The 20,403-nt window shown below is 38.4% G+C and overlaps 1 protein-coding gene across 1 annotated transcript in view; it reads right to left on the bottom strand.

The window, feature by feature from the left end:
- Positions 1-20,403, bottom strand: part of astn1 (astrotactin 1) — a 130,444-nt gene that overhangs the window by 92,450 nt on the left and 17,591 nt on the right. Inside the window, exons 2-5 of the mRNA XM_085930295.1 lie at positions 14,441-14,622; positions 2,844-3,100; positions 2,588-2,730; positions 1,378-1,524 (exon numbers count right to left, since the gene is read on the bottom strand). Coding sequence (XP_085786421.1) covers positions 1,378-1,524; positions 2,588-2,730; positions 2,844-3,100; positions 14,441-14,622 — 729 coding nt within the window. The remainder of the gene's footprint in view (positions 1-1,377; positions 1,525-2,587; positions 2,731-2,843; positions 3,101-14,440; positions 14,623-20,403) is intronic.

The raw sequence follows: 20,403 nt of genomic DNA, 5'->3' as shown, positions 1-20,403 counted from the left end.
CAACTCTTCTGAAATAGGCAACAGATGCCACATCTTAGATGCTATGTGTTGTCATCTTCCGTAAATGTTTCTGAGTTGAGCGAGTAGCAACCCAGAAGTGGGCACATACTTTCATAACATTGGCACCAAATGCAGACCTGATCATTTCTGCATGCTTTGGCCTCTCAAAGGTATTTGCATGCAAATGGCAAACTGCATAGATGTCAATCATGTCACAGTCACATTTATATAAAAAAAAAAAAAAAAAGCAAAAATGGATTATAATGAAAGGCTGCTTTAAAAAGGTTTAAAATGCTAGGTCAAAATATATTTCAAATTCAAAAAAAATGGGAAAGCAGTGGAATTATTAGAACACAGTTAAGCACTTTTAATGGTCACTGAGGCAGAAAGTTCTCTTCAGTAATACTCCATCTGTCTTATATTTTTGTGAGACACAGTTTGCAAGAAGAACTGTAGGGAGCCTAGAGGAGTTGGTTTTATTACAAGAGCCTGGGAGAGCTATTATCTTGTGAACAAAAATAAATAAGTGAGCTTGAAACATAGGTTCACACTATGGGATTTGAAACCGAGCACACCTAAGCAAAGCAAATAAATCTTACAGCGGCATAGATACAGAGGCTCAAAGATGAGTAGGAGAATGGGGAACATGGGATAGTAAGGCTCCTTTCCTGTAGAGGGATCTGAGAATGTCTTGGTTCTTTTCTTACACTGCATTTCCAACCATATGAAAATGTTTGGGTTCTCTTTTTAGACTGTATTTTTGTTTGGATTTTACGTTCTGTAACCAGATTTGACTCATCTCATTTCATTTATAAAGCACTTAAAAAAACATCCATCAATTCATCTGATACACCCTGAACTGGTTGCCAATCAATCGCAAGGCACACATAGACCATTCACACTTAAACTCACTCCTACAGACAATTTGGAGTGCTCAATCAGCCCATTATTTATGTCTCCGGAATGTGGAAGGAAACCAAAGTACCCGGAGGAAACGCACACAGGCATGGCAATTTATTTCCTTTCCCTAGTTTATTTCTTTTGCTGCTGTAATTCATGAGCCTTGGGTTATTTTGACTAAAGGATGTCAGAAACATTATATTAACATGACGGGACACTGTAATTGTGAAAACAATGCATAATGAAGGATGCCTCTCTACAACAACAAAGCTAATGGTGGCAAAATGTACGTTTTGCATTGGACGGAATACTATACAATCCTATTATGTTTTTTTTACAAAATGCACACAAACCTTCACACTATCAGAGGAGCAATAAAAACGTGTAGCAGCGAAAACACTGTTTGTGGGGGAATGGAGGTGTTAAAAATATTTTCTATCTGTCCAAATGGTAGAGCTGTGGGAAAGAGTGACTCACTGCGATTGTTGCTGGAGAGACGTTTGCGCTGGCTGGTGGAGGTGTTGTGTGGAAGCAAGGTGTTCTGCTGGTGGTTACTGTCGATTGGACTCGTGGCAATGATATTGTCTTTATATTTGTTCATCAGAGCCAGCTTGTTATCACTCACTGTGGAGGGAAGAAATGTAAAAACTGAAAATAAATTAATGTACACAGCATAGAGGCAGCTTGTTATCACTCACTGTGGAGGGACGAAATGTAAAAACTGAAAATAAATTAATGCACACAGCATAGAGGCATCAATTGATTCAAATTCCCAATATTTTGTAATTAAAACAGAATTATTAAGTGTGGATTTTTTTTCCTGTGTGCTATATATTGTTGTAAACAGGCAATAAAGTGACAGTGGCAACAACAGATACATATTCTGCTATTACTGTCCAGTGTCACTGGGAAGGTGGAGCCTATTCTTGCTGAATGTGAGTGACAGGTTGACACTAAATAAACTGCATAGATCATCTGTTAGTCACAGAGCGAACATTAATTTAAAACACACACTTTCACTCACGTCACCTCTCACCTTCCATCCATGTTCTTTGGTCTGTAGGTGGGACCAAAAAAAAAAAGATTTGACACCGCAACCTTATTGTCGTGAGGGAGTGAAGTCTTGTGACATCATGCATATAACACACTCACACACCAAGAAATACTCATACAACAAAGATAACCAGATAATTACTGACAAAAGTTACCTAGGTTCGTATTAACCCTTTAAAATAATATTCCAAGGTTAGCGCTTGAGGCGGGACAAAAGTGATATTGCTTTATAGTAAGGGTGTCGAAATTAGAGTGTTAATGGTCCCTTTTTTTTTTTTTTAAACACCGATTAAAGTGCACCACTTATCTGGAAAAGCCCTGTACTTGGGGAATTACCCACTGCACTCCAGCCCATTTACATAACGTTTTGAGACGTAGCTACAGCACAGAACCCATTTAGACTGTTCAGCACCACCAACTTTTCCCCGCTTCGAGAGAGGAACACGCTTGATAGCCTTGATTAGCAGTTCATATTGAGCTAGTTTGCTACAGCTCACAACGGAGTCTTGTATGGGATGACTTCATGTATTAATTACTGGAAATATGTTCTTAACTACTTCTGTTCTTCTACGTACTTCGTACCTGTACGTAGACACGATATTCATTTTAATTTCAACAGTTTTGATCAACTTACCAGGAGTCAGGTCCATATTATTCTTGTCATTGCAACCCTGCAGTGAATCCAGGGTACGGCTGACTTGACTTGCAAATTCCTCGCCCCCATTCATGCACTCTCGTTGCAGATGGTGACGCAGGTCTGTGATGTCATACTCGTACCTGGCAATATCATAGCATTCAATGAGTGTGAAGCCATTTAGTGAAACATAAGTGTAACTTATTAAATTATTCTATAATGAACATTATGCCATCTTTTAGACTCTAAACCCTACTTGTACCCATCCAGAATTGGAGTCTCTCGGATACTGAGGGTACCACTGGAGTTTGGCCCCTGACCCCGGGAGTTCCTCAAGCTCTCTCGGGCCTGGCCTCCCATCAGCACTGAGGGGATATAATGGATCTCATTAGCTGCCTCAGCGCTGGCACTCTTCTGAGGCTGAGGGATCCGGCGGCGTTTACACCAGCGTCGGCGGGTATAGAGAATGAGGACCAGACACAGGATGGACAGCAGAAGGGCAATCATCCCACCCTAAGGGAGAAAAAGAAAAATGACAGTGGAGACATAAGAAGAGACAGAAAACAGAGGGTCAGGACAGGAAAAGTCAGAGAATGTTGTCAATTGAAATATATATCAAAGTCAAAGCAATGTCACCAGAAGTACAATTTGAAATACAATGGTGAATGTAGGTGGCTAATAATATTGCCTGGCTTTCAACGTTTCTACCCATTCTACTCTACCTACAGAATTTGGCCATTTCACCTTAAGAGGGAAATATACGAATGCTAAGAAGATGAAGTCTGTGAATTTATGAGACGTTCTCAGCCAGGTGTCAAAAGGATATAATTCAACTACTTATCCCTCCTCATTTGTTCATTTTCCAAGCTGTACCTTGACTCGAAGTTTTGAGGTCAATCCATCACATTGTTAAAGGTGTGATTCCTTCACAGGGAATATATTATGTCTTTTATATCAGGATATTTTGGGGAAGAGTTGAATTAAACAGCGTCAGATCACCAAAAACTTTGAAACCCTTAAGCTTCGCTGAGAAAACCTTGTTCTCTTTGTGAGCTCTGATTTTATTCTTATTCTTTGAGGTATGTGATGGTTAACCCCACTTCATGTGTCATTCCAAAAGTGTGCCATAGAAATATGTAACTGTCCATCTATTTTTTTTAACCACTTAATCCTGTTCAGATCACGTTAACGAGACTAACCCTATCTGATCAGAAGACCCCAGATTGGTCTGAGTTTCTGAAAGAAAAAAAAGAAAAAAAATGAATGAATGAATGAATGAATGAATGAATGAACGCTCTTTCAGCCTCAGCATCCACACACTATTTCTACAGAAATTTATTCCCTAGGGCATTATACTTATCTTGCAGTAACATTTCTGTTAGCTGTCATTTGTTTTAAATCTGTAATCATGGGATATTTTTTTTTATATTTTCAAATCGCTGTTAAATCAAAAAGACATGTGGCACAATAGTGCAGCATGATGGACAGCAAATATTAAGAACACAAAAAACATGGGGGCGGGGAGTCACATGGAATGCTGCTCAACTTAGAGAAAGCGGAAATACATAAGAGACAGAAGTCAACTGTGATGATAATTTGCTCACACATGTATTTCAGCAAGCGCTGACACTGGATGATTGGGTCAGGTCACATGGTCGGATTCATTTTGTCTTGCTGATCTGTGCGACATAAGGCAGTTCTTAGAGCTGAAAGATCTGCTACTATTCCACACAAATGGGTAGAAATGGCAATGGCAATACTAGATGGGAAGATCTTTGAGGATACAAACATTTGGAATAGTAAATATAAATGTACGAATAAAATGTCCAATGTGAAATGTGAGTTTATTAAGTTACGATTGCAGAGTGATAAAATAATTGACAATTAGAAACATTGTTATATTATTTTGAAAGCTTGAGATTTCGGTGGGTGAGTCATTTAGAATGACAAAAGCTACGGGCCTATTGGCATAAATTGTTTGTTTCATCTGCATATTCAAAGACATAACAAATGACATGTATGCAGTGAATCTGCATGCTCAGAAGTCAAAAGTAATTTGGGCTATAATTATCAGGAAGCGCTTTGAAAGACAAAAATGTTCCACACAAAGAAATGTGTGAGCAACTGCATAGAAATTTTGAATAACATAACACTTGAAAACCACCATATTTATTAATAATGTCATATTTGAATAAGGTGTAAGCCATTTCTATTGTAGTTTTTATACGTTTCTAAAAAGGAGAATATTTTAAATTGATGAGCCTGGATTGCCTGTGATGTGATATTGTAAGTTCAAAACAACTGGAGAATAAACATGGGAAATAGTTTGGTCTATGACATCTGATTGTTTGCTTTATTATGGTAGAGGTGGCAAAGAAACATACAGCATAAATAATGCAGCCGGTGACACAGCAAGGAAATAAAAAATTAAGGCTGCAGAAAACTTGAGCGGTAACTGGAACGTTAGATATTAAATGTGTTTGCATTCTTTCTCCAAAGCATTCACTTTACCTGCGGAGCAACAATAACCCGTCAAGTGAAGCCAAAACATAATTTTACGTCATGATGTATTTCACAGAACCCAAGTTAAAGTCTACTTGAAGCAACCTCTTTTTGATGTTCCATGCAGGTCCACAGTTGGGGAGACATTTTGGTTTGATTTCTTGTTTAACTATTTGACTGCTGTCTGAGCTCTTAAGTACAATCAGTCCGAGTACAAAGTGAATATTTTTCTGTCGAACAGTATAACCACATTTCATTTGTTCAATGCCTAGCGCATCGATCTGTTGATAAATTACCGAACCATGTGAGGGCGAAACATTTTACAATGTTAGGCCTATTATTGTTCATAGCCATTGTTAAGTTAATTGATTGAATAAATGGTAATACAATTTCAGTTGTGTTTTGTGGTCTGACTTGGCTATTTGTTTCTGACAATGTTAGTTCTTGATCGAATCTCTTCCTCCTACTAACAATTGAGCTGCTTGATTTTCTTTTTTATTTGCTGTTGGAGGATCCAGGAATAAAAAAGGAACCTATATACAGTATTTACAAAATGCTTTAGGCATGAACACTAAAAGGAGACATATAATGCAGAAGAGGTGGCGGAACAACTTGTGGAGGAATGGTGGGGGGGAAGTGGCGGATCAGTGCTCAGTGGGCGCTCCTACGCCTGAAGGATCAAGAATTACAGCAGCGTGAAGTGTGTATGCGTGTGTATGTGTGTTATCATGACGACCAAGAGATGAGCAGTTTTTAGTCCCAAATTTGGAGTGATAATTAGATGGAGCCTAATGAGGTATTCAACAACTTGAGCAGAGTTTATTTTTCTCTTCATGCTTCCTGTGCACTGATGTAACTTAACCACATGAGTTTTTAAATTTTAGCATCAGTATGTAATAAAATATATATATATATATATATATTTAATTGAATGTTTTACCAGGTAAGCCAATTGAGAACATTTTCTCATTTTACAATGGCGACCTGGAGGCAAGGTGTGTGAAGTGTCTTGCCCAAGGACACAACGTCATGTGACTGTGACAGAGCCGGGATCAAACCCCCAACCCTCTGGTTACTAGACGACCCACTCTACTGCCTGAGCCACAGTCGCAACAATTTTTGAATGTATTCTGTGTGCATTTTTTTTCCCGAAACGGTAATAATAATAAAAGTTTTATTTATAAGACGCCTTTCAGGACACTCAAGGTCACTGCACATAGACATAAAAACAGGCAGTATTACATTATCAGTCAGGTTGTATATATTTCTGAGTGCATATTTGAAACATACAGTACACTAGACCAATATGAATGAACTCAAAGTTCCAGTCATCCACAACTAAAATTGAATTACATCTAAATGTCATAAATTTTAAATGGTTATAAATGAAAATTGCCAAAAGCGATTCAGCCCCATCAACCAAAATGACCACTCATCCTTGAAGAGGCCTAAAATAGGTGATGTAAGGAAAAAGGTTTAATGTCTGACATTACTTGAAATCAAAGTGAAGACTAAGTGGTTTGTATCCTCTAATAGAGCCAATAAAAGTCAAATACACATCAAGCTTTTCCATTGCTCCAGCCCTATAATCTACTTACTAACGGATGAGGATGGTGTTTTAATGATACAAGGGCTCCTTATGACTAGCACTGCTGAAAAGAGGACACGTGGCCTTTTTCAGTCTGACAGAGCAAGCGTTGTATTCGAGCTGAACTATCAATCTGTCACTTAGTTCAAATTGTTCTTCCTTCCAAAGACTCTACCCTTGCAAAGAAATCGATAGAAAATGGTTACTTTTTGAGATCATAGTTCTTTTCATTATGAAGCTGCAGACAGACTCCATCCTGCATATTTTTTCATTGTTTTACTGTCAGAGGTCTTACATGCACTCAACGCTTAATCACATGGTTGTCAAGTTATGAATTGTAACATCAGTACAGTACAGTACGGTCTAATGAAGGTGAACTTTACTAAATGATTATTATAAGCACAATTTCCCTATCTTGTAAGAATGTAGGAATAAAATTAATTCTGATTAATGGCAGAAATAAATGGATATTAAGAAAATAAAACACAGGAAACAGATTGATTGACAAGTTAACTGACCAATGTTGCCACCATTCACGCCAACAATGATTGGTTGAGGTTTGTCTGGTCCCAAAGAGTGTGCGGTTTATATATATTAATATACTATATAAGATGACCTATTTAACAGTCCAGTCCGCCAGTCATATGTGGGGAAAATTTTGAGAAATTCTTACAATTCTAAATAAGACTTTCTCTAATACCTTTAAGCTATTTGTATGTCCTGTGTGGTACAGTTTTTACACCGAATGGCCTTCCTGATGCAACCCACGCACAACAGTAACAGGAAAACAGCAAATAGTGTAAAGGGTCTTGCCAAGAGATCAAACTGGATGCTACCAATAGTCCTGACTTGGATTTGATCCCCTGTTTTTGGTCATGGGTGCTACCCACTGGGCCATCCAGCCACTTTATTTTGCTGTAGGTAGAGGTCCAAAATGTATTCTAAACAGTTGGTTGGTTCATGCATATATTTTCATATTTGGAGCCCTACACTGCACAAATGTTCCTGGTTTCACATTGCTTTCATTTCTAAAGTTCCACAACAAGTTGCACAACTGCAAAACTCATTTTTGGATTCATTCAGGTGTGACTAATGCACTTTGTGGCATAGAATGTGCAGTAGTAATTCATTTATTCATTGCTCGTATTTATTCATTGTATGTGCCTTCTTGTTTTTACTTTTTCACATTATATGCTTTTATATATATATTGTGGGATTAAATAGAAATTTCAAACATTTTACAAAAATGCAAAACAATGGCCATATTTCAAGTTCCTAAGCATTTTCTCTTCAGCAGTTCCTGTCTCACAAATTTGATTCAAGTGAAATCCAATGCTCCTATTCTTTCTGTCACTATGTGGTCAGTGTGACACCTTTCACATTTAGAAAAGGACACTAAGGCAGCCAACCAGCACACACCCTTTCATCTCCTGAGGAAGTTTGATGTATTGTCTACTTTATAGGACACCAGCCTGCTTAAAACCTAACATAGCGTATATAAGCGTATTACCTACATCAGGTTACTTTCTGTGTTCAATGACACAGGGTTTGAAGGACAAACAAATGAATGATGACAATCAGCTATGAAGTCCCAGAAGTTCCAAACCCCATATACATTTGGGGAAAAAAAACATCCAGTCAACAAAGTAAGGGTGCTTTTAGTAGGTCACACTGGTCCAAATCACTTAATGGGCTTGTAAACAAAGTGTTCTTTCCAAATGGTTATTTTTTTTCATGTCATAAAAAATCCAGGAGGAGCAGAATGACATTTTGATGTAAATAGTATTCAGTAATATAGAGCAAGAAAATAAAAAATGGAAGGCAGCAAAGTCAAAGGTTCCCCCTTTGCGAGGCCCCTATTCACCTTTCCACAATAATGAGGACGAACAGTATAGAAAATTGATGGATTTGTAACTCAAGGAGAAAATGAAGCACAACTGATATAATTACTAATTGCATGGACAGTCGACCATACTGTACCTGTCCAATATGGAAAGGTTTTACAACATTAAAAGTTCCAAAATCCCTTCAGCTCCAGAGGCCATTGTTGGACCCAGTGATTGGAGTAATGGCATTATACAGTAGATGGCATTAGTCACTGTACGATTTATTTATTTCTTTATTTCTTTATTTATTTATTTATGCATTCATTTATTTATTTATTCAAACATACACAAATCAAACCTTTACTTGTATAGCACTTTTCATGCATGGGTGATACACCACAAAGTGCTGTACATAATAGAAAAGGAACAAAGCGGAACAAATACTGTAATCGTACATGCACACACCCGCAATAACGTTCCAAGGAAAGGAAACAAAATAAATGGAGTAAAATACTTTTTTGCAATCAAGTGTAATTAATTGCTTTTTCAATCGTAATGATGGGGGATTTGGCCTTTGGTGCAGGAGTGATTAAACCTGGCTCAATAGCGCCCTCACTCCTCTGGTGGGCATAAAAGATGCTGCCAGTTCATCTGTGTCATTATTGAGCATGCCTGTAAAGTGCTGTGCAAAAACACATCTGTCAATCAATTGACAACACTGAGAAATTTGTTCATAAATACAAACAACACGTACACCGGTGGTGTACCAATAGATAAATGCGTTGATAAAGCCCACCTATTCTAAACTGCCACGCTGATGCACATGTAGCTTCATTTGCATCAGGAAACACCTGCTATCGGCCATATATAGTAGCCTTAATCCCTTTTAAAAAAAAAAAGGAACGTCTTTGGCTGCGGTAACTATGAGATTCGGATTTTAGTTGTCACTTTAGGGATGAAATAATGGTGTGACTGCAGCACAGATACACCCAAACTATTTAAAAAACAAAAAGTTTTAGGCTGTCAGCCTTAACTCACAGCCCATGGGAAAAGCTGGGGAGGCTATGGATTGGTGTGTCTCGGTCGGCTGGCTTTTTAAAAATGGAGCTGCTGTAGCAGAAGAGATTCGGGCTACTGCTTTACAAGTGTCCAGGGTCGCATTGATTTAAGATTTACACGATCAATGTTATCAACGGCAGTTTTAGGAGCATTGCAACATCAATATCAATGTCATGAGTTGAGCTGTGTCACGACCATTCCTTTCATGTGAACGCATGCTTATTGCTGCTCCGTGTGTGTGTGTGTGTGTGTGTGTGTGTGTGTGTGTGTGTGTGAGCATGCATGAATGCTTGGGTTTTATTCCTATTATGTGCACAGCATTAACAAGCCATAAGGAGAGCAAGGCAGTGGCAATAATTTCAATAGACACAGTACATTTTAAACCCTTTTACTGAAAACAGAAGATCATTCTAAGTATCGATTTGTATGTTCTGATGGTGGTCTTTGTTCTTTATCAAAATGAGAATTCTTTGTTTTACCTCATGGTGTATTGTTTCACTTGTCGTAAAATGACTTTTATGTTAGCTGTAATGTAGTTGTTTTGTTTACAAAAAAGAACAACGTATTCTTTCGAGGCTATATATAACAAGCACCGACATTTCCCTGCTGCTTTCCAGCATTCTCACAATTGGAGCATAAAGCAGACTCCAGACACCTGCTTCAATGACCTCAGTGACAATTCAGCCGTAAAGCAGGTCTGGAAGAAATGGATCGATAACTTTGTGTAAGTAGGTCACAAGTGAAATTCTGTGCATTGGGAGCCTCTGTGGCAGACAAAAGCACTGTTCAGAACACTGAAATTAAGGTTTACATAATATTTGTGATTTGAGGTTAAATTTATTTAAATCTGGTGACCACTCCACAATCAAGTGACCAGAGATGATCTCCAACATGGTTGGATGTTTTTTTTTTTTCCAGTGCGATATTTAGTCTATTTATTAATTCTCGTATATACGACACAGACACACACACATCTGTTTTGGGAACACTAATGACACTAAATAATGCAATAACATTGCAATCATATTCAGCCACATTCACATTAGGATAGACACCTCTTCCTGGGAAGAAGGGACTAGCACTGATTTATAAACCCATTACCTCATGGAAGTGGGGTCACATAACTTCCTGCTCTCATACGAGTCGTACGCACGACCCAGCATTGATGTTTTTACTCAACCATAGTGCTGACAAGCAGGGGTGAAGTGAGGACTATAGCGCGGAGATAAATTGGCCATCAAGGCAAATATTTATTCAGCAGAATAATCACTTCATACATAATGAGGAGGAACAACAATGACTAAGAAACTAACTAGAGGGACTCCAAATAGGGTTACTAACCTAAAAAAAGAAACATAAGGCACTCCTAAAATGCTTGGAGGCTCTACTCCTAAAATTAAAAACAACTCTCAGAGGGAAGGGGGGCATGATTGTATTCCTGATTAAAAGTGGGTGCTTTTCAAGGCATTAGTCATTTCATTATTTCTCCAAAATAAATGGATAAAATAGAAAATGGAAACGGTTTTCATTTTCCTGATTAAAATGAGCTTGTTACCCCCCAAAAAATAGACCGTCACGGCTCGACCGCCCCTTTAAGGGTTTCCGCACAATGAACACAATTATTAAAAACAGCCAAGACTATGTACTCTAATCTCCAAAAACTTACAATTTCATTGTAATTCCAGGCAAAAACAGCTGCTTTGACGCCTAGAGTGTACATTATGTTGATTGACTTTTCCGTGAGTTATCACTTTTTTTCTTCTTTTGGCTAAGGGTGATAGAATCTAATCTTAGCTACATGAGTAAAGTACTATAAAGAGAAAAGACAATTCAGACATAAATTCATGGTAGATGTGATTACAGAATTGAGCTCCAAAATCTAATTAGTGGCATATAAACAGCTTAAATTGCTATTTGTGTGGCCAGAGGCTTGGGATTAACATCTCTCCGTCATATACGGGATCTGAGTTGAAGTTGAGGATCATTTTTTGAACTGCCAGTCTTTCGACTGGGTTTGGGACAGGGTTAGTCAAGTATCACGGATGATCTGTTATGGCAAGAAGTGATCATGTGATCACTATGATGATATGAGTGAAAAGGGATGGCTTTGGATCATCTACATTTAAAGATAAAGGACAAGTTGCTTTTTCTCTTAGTCCGACAGGTATAAAAGTTAGAGACTGTAAAAAGGCTTTGATATCGTTAGTATAGACAGCAATGGTATTTTCTTTTGTTGAATTCATGAGTGTGTGAGAAATGGTATGAATTCGCCCAAATGTTTGGGTAGGATATGAGGGGAGGGGCGGGGGGATGCTCCGAGAGGGTTAACACAAATTGTGGCTGGTTTCCAAGTCAGCCCTTAAATCATTCAGAAAGCTCAACTAATTACATTCCTTAATAGATGAAATTTTTCTATCGTTTTTTATTTCAGGCATTTGAAAACGTTTCTACGGGGAGAGGAGTTCAATTGTGCCAGTCGCTTCTCGTTTACCCTTTGCTTATTCCTCTTCCTCACCACAGTGATGCAGTCATCGTTATCCATAGCCTTTTAGACACTTAATTTGAAGACACAAAACGCAGAAGTGTGCAGCCTTTTTTGTTTTTCTTTTGCACATGCAAGCCTTGAGTGATTTAGGCGCTTCTGTAAAAAGCTGACTTGAGCAGTCCCCAACGAAGTCAAATGAACAGGCGGGTGGACAAACAGGTAGATAGTCAAGGCTGTTGCTCAGGTCAATGCATTGTGCATGGCAGGTGTGATCTTCAGCTAAAAGACCCATGAAACAGCCTTTGCAGGAGATTTTTTAATCCGCAAGGAGCTTTAACACAACATGAATTGGGATTTATAGGTCAGGGCCTCCAGTGGGGCGGCAGGCTTCACAGGGTTCTGGCCAGCGCAACAACATTGCTTCCATCTGTTGTCACGGTTTGCTCATATTTGCATACTAATCCTTCTCTGTCCACCACACCTTTATGAAAACACCCTGCCGGCAGAATGGCATGTGTTTCTGGGTGAGGAATTACCAAGACAGGGGGCAGAATGACACTGGCTTAAGGTCAATGGAACGTGGACAATAAACGGGAGCAGAGGGGGGAAAAAAAAAAAATCGGGTAACACAGTAGTAAGAAGCATAACTGACAACGAAGGAACCTCATTTAAATATTTGCCACTATTTCAGTTCATTAAGTTGTTCACCTACAACATTCTACTCAAAGTCAGGTGTTTGTCACAAGGTCAACATGTGTCAAAGCATGATTTCCATACCTCTCTTCAGGCGATGGGGCTCCTGGCAAAATTCTCTTCAAGCTGACTAATCATATTTATATGCAGCTATAATGTGCTTTCAATGTCTGCAAATACGAATCATCCATCAAAGCACTACTGCAATGTCTTTGGACTGGAAAAGGGCATTGGGACTAGATGTGGCATATCTAAGATCTAATAAATATACATTTCCCTGGGCAAGAGCAGAAAGCTATGCAATCTCAGGATCCATTTTGTACATTGTCGACATAACAGATAAGGTTTGATACAGAGCAGGCCTACAAAATCTACATTGTGAACTGCGTATATAAATGCATGTTTTCATAGACACACCTCAGGCAAAGGGGTACAAATCATACACAGTCAGACAGGATAAAAAAAAAAAATGTTTTTAGTTCATCTTCTGTGGCAGGTGGCAAAACAGCAGGATAGATTTCACACCACGCTCACAAAATGTGTTCAAACAAACAACTGAGGCAATTGGAACATATTTTTTCTCTACTTTGAGTTTGATATATATATTTCAGAAATATTTACTGTGTAAACTGTAAAGCATTCGGAACATATTTTCCTTCCTACTTTAAGTTTGATATTATATAAATATCCAACAAATATTTAATGCAAACAAAGTGTAAAGACCCTTTTACACGGCATCAAACATTCTATGTGCATGTCGTGAGGGGCGGGGAAATGAATTAATTTTTAATTGAATGTTTTACCAGGTAAGCCAATTGAGAACATTTTCTCATTTACAATGGTGACCTGGAGGCAAGGTGTGTGAAGTGTCTTGCCCGAGGACACAACGACATGTGACTGTGACAGAGTTGGGATTGAACCACCAACCGGTTACTAGACGACCCACTCTACTGCCTGAGCCACAGCCGCCACAAATACTTTGAAATCAACAAAAAAATCATTTGCACATTGCAATAGCTTTGCGAGTTAGTCCTAGAATTATTTATTTCACCTTGTGTTGCTACTGCTTTCTATATTTAAATGTATTTTTTGAGTGTACTTTGTTTTCCTGTGTCATCAAGATTTATACATTTCATTATATACAACTCAAACTATCTAACTTTGACAAGAGGAAAAACAGAAAGCAAACAAAAGCTGTGGTTTTAATCATTTTGAGGAGGAGGAGACATGCAGCATTGGGGGGGGGGGGGGGGGGGGTGAAGGAAATGGGTCTATTCCTGACTAATAGCTCAGCGGCAACTTTGAGAGTTCAAACAAGCCTTCGACTCTTTTTTTTTTTTTTTTCTCTTCACTGGCCCTAATCCTTTTCCGTACTTACGATGAACAGAGAATAGTTTGAAAACCTCCTGAAGAGAACCATTAAGCAAACTACAAATTTGAGGCAGCCCCTTTTGCCCAGCAAGGGCCTGGCACACTGTGGTGAGTGACATTTAAAAAAGGTATGTTTGGACAGATTTCTACTGACTGCGGAACGGATGAGAATTAACTCATTCACTGCCATGGACATCTATAGATGTCAAAGACTCATTTTAACTGAGCTGGAAGTGAAAGAGTTTCTAAAACGGTTTTTAATTTGAAATATACCGAATCAAAGTGTAGATTTGTTTGTGAAGTTTGTTTACAAATCAATATAACTTTACCATCACTGAGATATGCAGGATGCGGAGCTCCTCCTTTGCAGAAGTGTTCGCTGGATCTTCAGTTGGTTCAGGGAGGCTTAGGCTGCCATCCTGATGGTGTATGTGAAAGAGCAAAGTACCATTCTCCAGCCACTGCTGCCTCCATCGCACCAAAGGGATGTCCTCAGAGTTCCCAGAAATCTCTGTGGTGCACAAAAGATAAGTGGATTTCATTTTTGTGGAAGACAGTAACAGGCACTTTTAAGCCTCCTTTAAGCTTTTTCTTCTTTTTAATACACCTTACAAAAATACCGTGGATCTCTTTACTGAAATAAAATAAACGACTCATCACCAACCAGTAATGTAGCATTACGAGCAACTGAGGATCTAGTATCTTGCCCGAGGGCATTTGACAGAACTGAAGGGGAAATCTACATCCATTTGTTTTCAAGCCTGCTCTAGCAAATGAGGCAAGGGTAACCAACATTTTTTTTTTTTTGAAGGTTACTAATAGTGTTGCATTATGAATAGAAAATACCTTACTGATGCACATCTGCAAGAGCCTATCAATCAATCAGTGTCATGGTATACAGCCCACGTTGTGTGCTAACAATGCTCTTGAGAGCAACCTGCATTGCCAAGAAAGGGACATTAAAGACATACAGTTCACTTTAAAATAGCTTGAAAGTTGGGAGGGGTAAATAAAAAAATATACATCTTAATTGTGGTATGCACACAAATGAGGCTAATTAGTTTCTCCCACGTCGATAGATTCGGAAAGATAAATGGCGTGTTGAAAGATGTGGAACTGTGACACGTTTCCAATGCATGTAAATATATGAGAAGCCATAAAACCAGACAATCTCATATGCATGGTAAACACACATTATTATTTGAAGAATTACTCACTGTTTACATTGTTTAATGTACATTGCAATGTCCAATGCAATATATATTTATCCATCCATTTTTCATAACACTTTTCCCCACGGGGGTCATAGATGTGACAGTTATCGGACAGTAGGCGGGAGACACTCTGAACTGGTTGCCAGCCAATCACAAGTGAGGGTGGAAACCAGAGTACGCGGAGAAAATCCACGCAGACACGGGGAGAACATGCAAACGCCACACAGGGAGGGTTGGATTGGAACCTGCAACCTCTGAACTGTGAGGTGGACGGGCTAACAAGTGATCCCACTATGCTGCTGCAATATACATACAAGTATAATTATTCGGGACATGACTTGAGGTTTTAGGTCGATGGCAGTTCTACAAAGTTTGTTGTTTATCAGTTTAAAATGTTTTACTTCTATCTTGCAGACCAAACCTCAAACATTATCCCCCCAACCACAATACTTCATGTGAACATCTATTTCAGGCCAGGCCAAGATGATGTTGTGTTCCTTCCCCAGCTCATCAAGTGTTTGACTAAATGACAGACACAAAATATGATGGAATAGTTCAACTTAAAGCACGGATAAACACAATATTTCAAACGCCCTACCTTTGCACACCATATTGTGATGCATGCTGCCATAAAAAAAAGAAAATCAAATGCATGCCAAAGCTTTGTGAAAAATTGTCCGGTGTGCACACAGAGACTTGCATGCAAAGCTTTATCAAGCTCACACTACAAGAGCAGTCAGTGCATTGACTGGAAGCCATGAATACAAACAGGGATTACACAGAGGGCAATCAGAAGTCCACAATGAATCCTCTTGTCGCTTCAAAAGACAGCTACTGAAGCTATATTTCTGCTGTTGGTGGGATTCGAACTGCATTGTTGAATACATTTTAATTTTAAATTCTAAATTCTTGACATGCCCTGAAAAAAAGTGGGAGATTTGCACTAAAAACATAAATGTCCATTAAATGTTAAAATTCAGACAATATTTTGAGGGGGTAAATAAATAATTGAGGTCCCACAAATCTTTAGAGTGCTGCATCACGTATTCATGTGTATCTGAGCTGAGGGCTGAACCCAGAAAAAGACACGCAAACACTGACCCATGCAGTACCATGCCAACTAATTTGTTGTCAAAAGACATATTTTCCCATTGTAATGAAATAGCATATAATTACTACATAGATACTTTCAGAGTCAAAAGTCAAAGTCTGCTTTATTGTCAATTTCTTCTCATGTCAAGAGACACAAAGAGATCGAAATTGCGTTTCCTACTAAAAGTTGTCCATGATAAATACTTTACCATACATGAAAAGTTTTAATAGTAACATCAAAATTCTATTTAAAAAGTAATAAATTAAAATTTGAAAAAATATGGCAAATTAAGTGGGCTAATACGTTTTACATCCCTGATGACCTAAGTTTTTTTTTAATATTTACACAAGTGCATATGGGTAATTATTTTGAACACTGTTTAATGTATGATTTTAAAACACAGCAGACACTTGTAACAGCCTACTTATCGGTCGGTGCAAGTTGGTAGAAGCAAAATGTACACCTTTGAGACTTGAATATTCATGCTAGATCCAAATCAAATCCCCAATTAGCACAAATCTGGTTATACCAACAAAGACACCAAGCAAGGAAACATAAAATGGAGAAAAACAGGAAGCCAAAAATGTTGTATCAAAATAAAATAAGTAATAGTAATTCTGGTAAACATTGCCTGATGTTGTTCGTCCGTATGCATCTACTGGCAAGGCACAAACAATTCTGTAATGTCAAAAAAATTGACATCAGCAGCGTCTGTACTGCCTTGAATGAGCAACTCCTTAGTTCACTTCAGGTTTTTTTTTTTGGGTGCATTTTCTTTTTCTTGTTCTTCTAGTCTGAATATCCCTTGATGGTTCTTTCATTAAAAAAAGTATACCACAAGGCAAAATATAGTTCATCCTTTGATGCTGACTGCGATCAAGTCTAGTGAAGTGCACTATCTGACAACATGCAATATAACGATGGGCACAATTTGTTGAAAATCTTAGATGTTTCCATCTTAATTTATGAAAAGTGCAATTCATTGATACAGTGTATACATATTGAAAACCAAGTACTACAAAAACAATACTTGTGCAGGGCAAAAGTATGTAAGCTGTCAAGTAAAAAATTGCGTGGGGGGGTGTAAGTGCATTGGGCCTATATTAAAAAAAGGTAAAGAGCAACTGTGGCGTGAGGCTCAAGGTATTCAGAGTGAAAGCGGATAACATCAAGATTACAGGTTTTTGCATAAACATAATTTACTTTATTCTACACAGGAAATGTGTGCCCTATCTTCTTAGTCTCCTTTGTCGGATAACCCATTATACTGATTACTGGCAAAGGACAGTGGTCTCTTAGATAATAGCAGTAACCCTTATATAGATTAGAGCCTGTTTACAAACAAAGAACTATACTATTGGTGTCTGTGTGTGTGTGTGTGTGTGTGTGTGTGTGTGTGTGTGTGTGTGTGTGTGTGTGTGTGTGTGTGTGTGTGTCTCACTTCAAAGTTATAATAATTAACAAAAACTAACAAGTTATAATAGTTAACAAAAACTAAAAAAAAAATGAAATAAAATAAAATTAAAATAACAACAACTCTATAATGAAATAAAATGGGAACCCATAGTAAGAATCAGTAGTGTATGCAGTGCATGAATGTGAATGATTGGGTGGGTGTGAAAGTGTTGCCATGTATAAATCTGGAACACAAGATGAAATGAAGACAAACCCAAAAGTGTTACCTGTTGTGGGATAGAGCAGAGAGAGAGAGAATGCGCGCAGCAGAAACAATTTAACACCTCAGGTGCCACCACTCAGGTGGCCCCACCTCTGCCTGTCATGGGAAACCTCCTACAAAAGGCACGGGAGGGCAAATGACATTCCTATGCATTGAACGTGTCTGAATTTTGTTGATAAGTTTTAATAGTTATTGTTTGTTTATTTTTTTTTGTTATAGAAGTCTTTAAGCATTTTTAGGAGGGCCTCATGTTTGGTTTTAAGGTTAGTATGTTGGCTTTTACTTTTATTTAAAGAATCTCTGCCTACATGGCCAATTCATCTCTGCGCCAGTCCTCAACTCACCCCTGCTTGTCAGCACTATGGTTGAGTAAAAACATCAATGCTGGGGCGTGCGTACGTCTCATATGAGAGCAGGAAGTCAGGTGACCCCACTTCCATGAGATAATGGGTTATAAATCAGTCCTTGTCCCTTCTTCCCAGGAAGAGGTGTCTATCCTAACGTGAATGTGGCTGTATATGATTGCATTGTTATTGCATTATTCAGTGTTCTTAGTGTTATCGAAACAGAATGAAATCCCTATACATTCTTTTTGCGGCGTGAATTTTTGCGCTGACATCAATGTTACACATTCCTGGCACTGGCCCATAACCTAATGTCACATTTTGGTGAATTTAATATTTTTCAAAAATGTATACATTCCTGATGTGTGGGTGCTACTTTTATAAATTATTGACTATTCTAAAGTGTGACAAAATTACTAAAACCTTTGTTTTGTCATGTTTCTTTCCCGTTGTGCTGCTGTGTAGTTCATCGTTTTTCAAACGACCTCCACAACACCTCAAACTTGTTGTAATCCTCTACTTTCTAGGGATGTGTCCCTCATGCATCTCATTGGTCTCAATATGTGTCAGGCATTTCAGATAAACATTTTTACACCACAGCAATAAGTATACATATATTTAATACAGCTCGGATAAGAAGTAAAAATTCAAAACATTGCCGTGCAGGTCAACTTAATTTTGTGGGCACAATACCTAATAGATTGCGTCAACAAATATTGTGGAAAAAAAAAAGCCAGATACCAAAATGTCTTTGTCATGCCTCAAATGTATTCCCTCTGTAAACTCTGTTCCTTTTAGACAAAGATAAGAAATGACGTGGCCCTCGGTCACCAGAGGGCATGGCGATAAGCTAAATTGACTTCAGAGCAGTTCCTGAATTACGTAAAAGAAAACTATTATCTAAAACGTGAGCTGACAAAGGAATGAGGCGGACGGCTCTGGTTAAAGCCATCTAAATTAATGCTAGTCAAGAACAAAAATAGTTGCCCACATATTGCAATTCATCAAAAAATTAGAGTGGTTTGATTATTTTTGTAATTTGAACCTCAATGGAGACTCAAATATTAAACATATATATATATTTTTTTGTTGTTGATTATACCACACAATGCATGCTGCCAAATGGGATATGGATGTCACCCTATAATTAATAAATTTTCTGCCCAGTGAGACAGCTCTAATTTAGACAAAAACAACTGTCTTAACTACATCAGTAGAAGTCATAACCGAGACCTTGGAAAAATATGAACTAGAGCCAAGCGTGTTTAAACAGACCTTAATTGAAGCACTAATCTACTGTGTGTTGTAGTACCATAATAAATTGAATTTAACTATTGTGTGTGTGTGCGCGCGCATTATTGCTGTGCACGAATGAGTCATAATTTGTACGCTCATTTGATTGGGCATGCCATATTAGTAATTGATTGATAATGTGCGGACTCGGATGAGATGGTGTGATGCACCGGGAGTGCCATTTTGTGGTTAGCGCTAGACAGTTACAAACCAGCCTGTCGCGGGAAATGGGACTTTAAGCGAAAATTACATTTTACTTGGCAGTAATTGTGTGCTTCCTAAGCTTGATTCATATTTGTTTTTGGTAACATCTGCGTTGTATTCAGCCAGAAGAACAAGGGCAGAGGCCCGTAATATAGGAGGAGGCACCCCCCCACACACACCTCTGGCTGAGGTGGAGGAGCTGGCCCTGAGCCAGATTTATGGGCGTCCCATCGTTGATGACTTCCCTGGGGAGACAAGTTCATCAGATGCTTCTTTATAGAGAATTTAATGTCTCTATGTGAGAGAAGGGGGGGGGGGGTACTGCATGCAAAAAACTAAAAAACTTGCACTAATGAGATGGCAGGGCCACTTGGTGTTACATTTGATATATGTTGACAATATAAATCATAATTTTGCATGTGAAATGAAAAACTCACACAAAAACTCCCCTGGAATGAAAGCACAC

Source organism: Syngnathus leptorhynchus, chromosome 14, assembly GCF_054491065.1.
Source record: "Syngnathus leptorhynchus isolate UIUO chromosome 14, UIUO_Slep, whole genome shotgun sequence".
NCBI classification, from domain to species: Eukaryota; Metazoa; Chordata; class Actinopteri; order Syngnathiformes; family Syngnathidae; genus Syngnathus; species Syngnathus leptorhynchus.
Note: the sequence above shows the minus strand (reverse complement) of the source record. Positions and strands in the feature narration are given on the sequence as shown.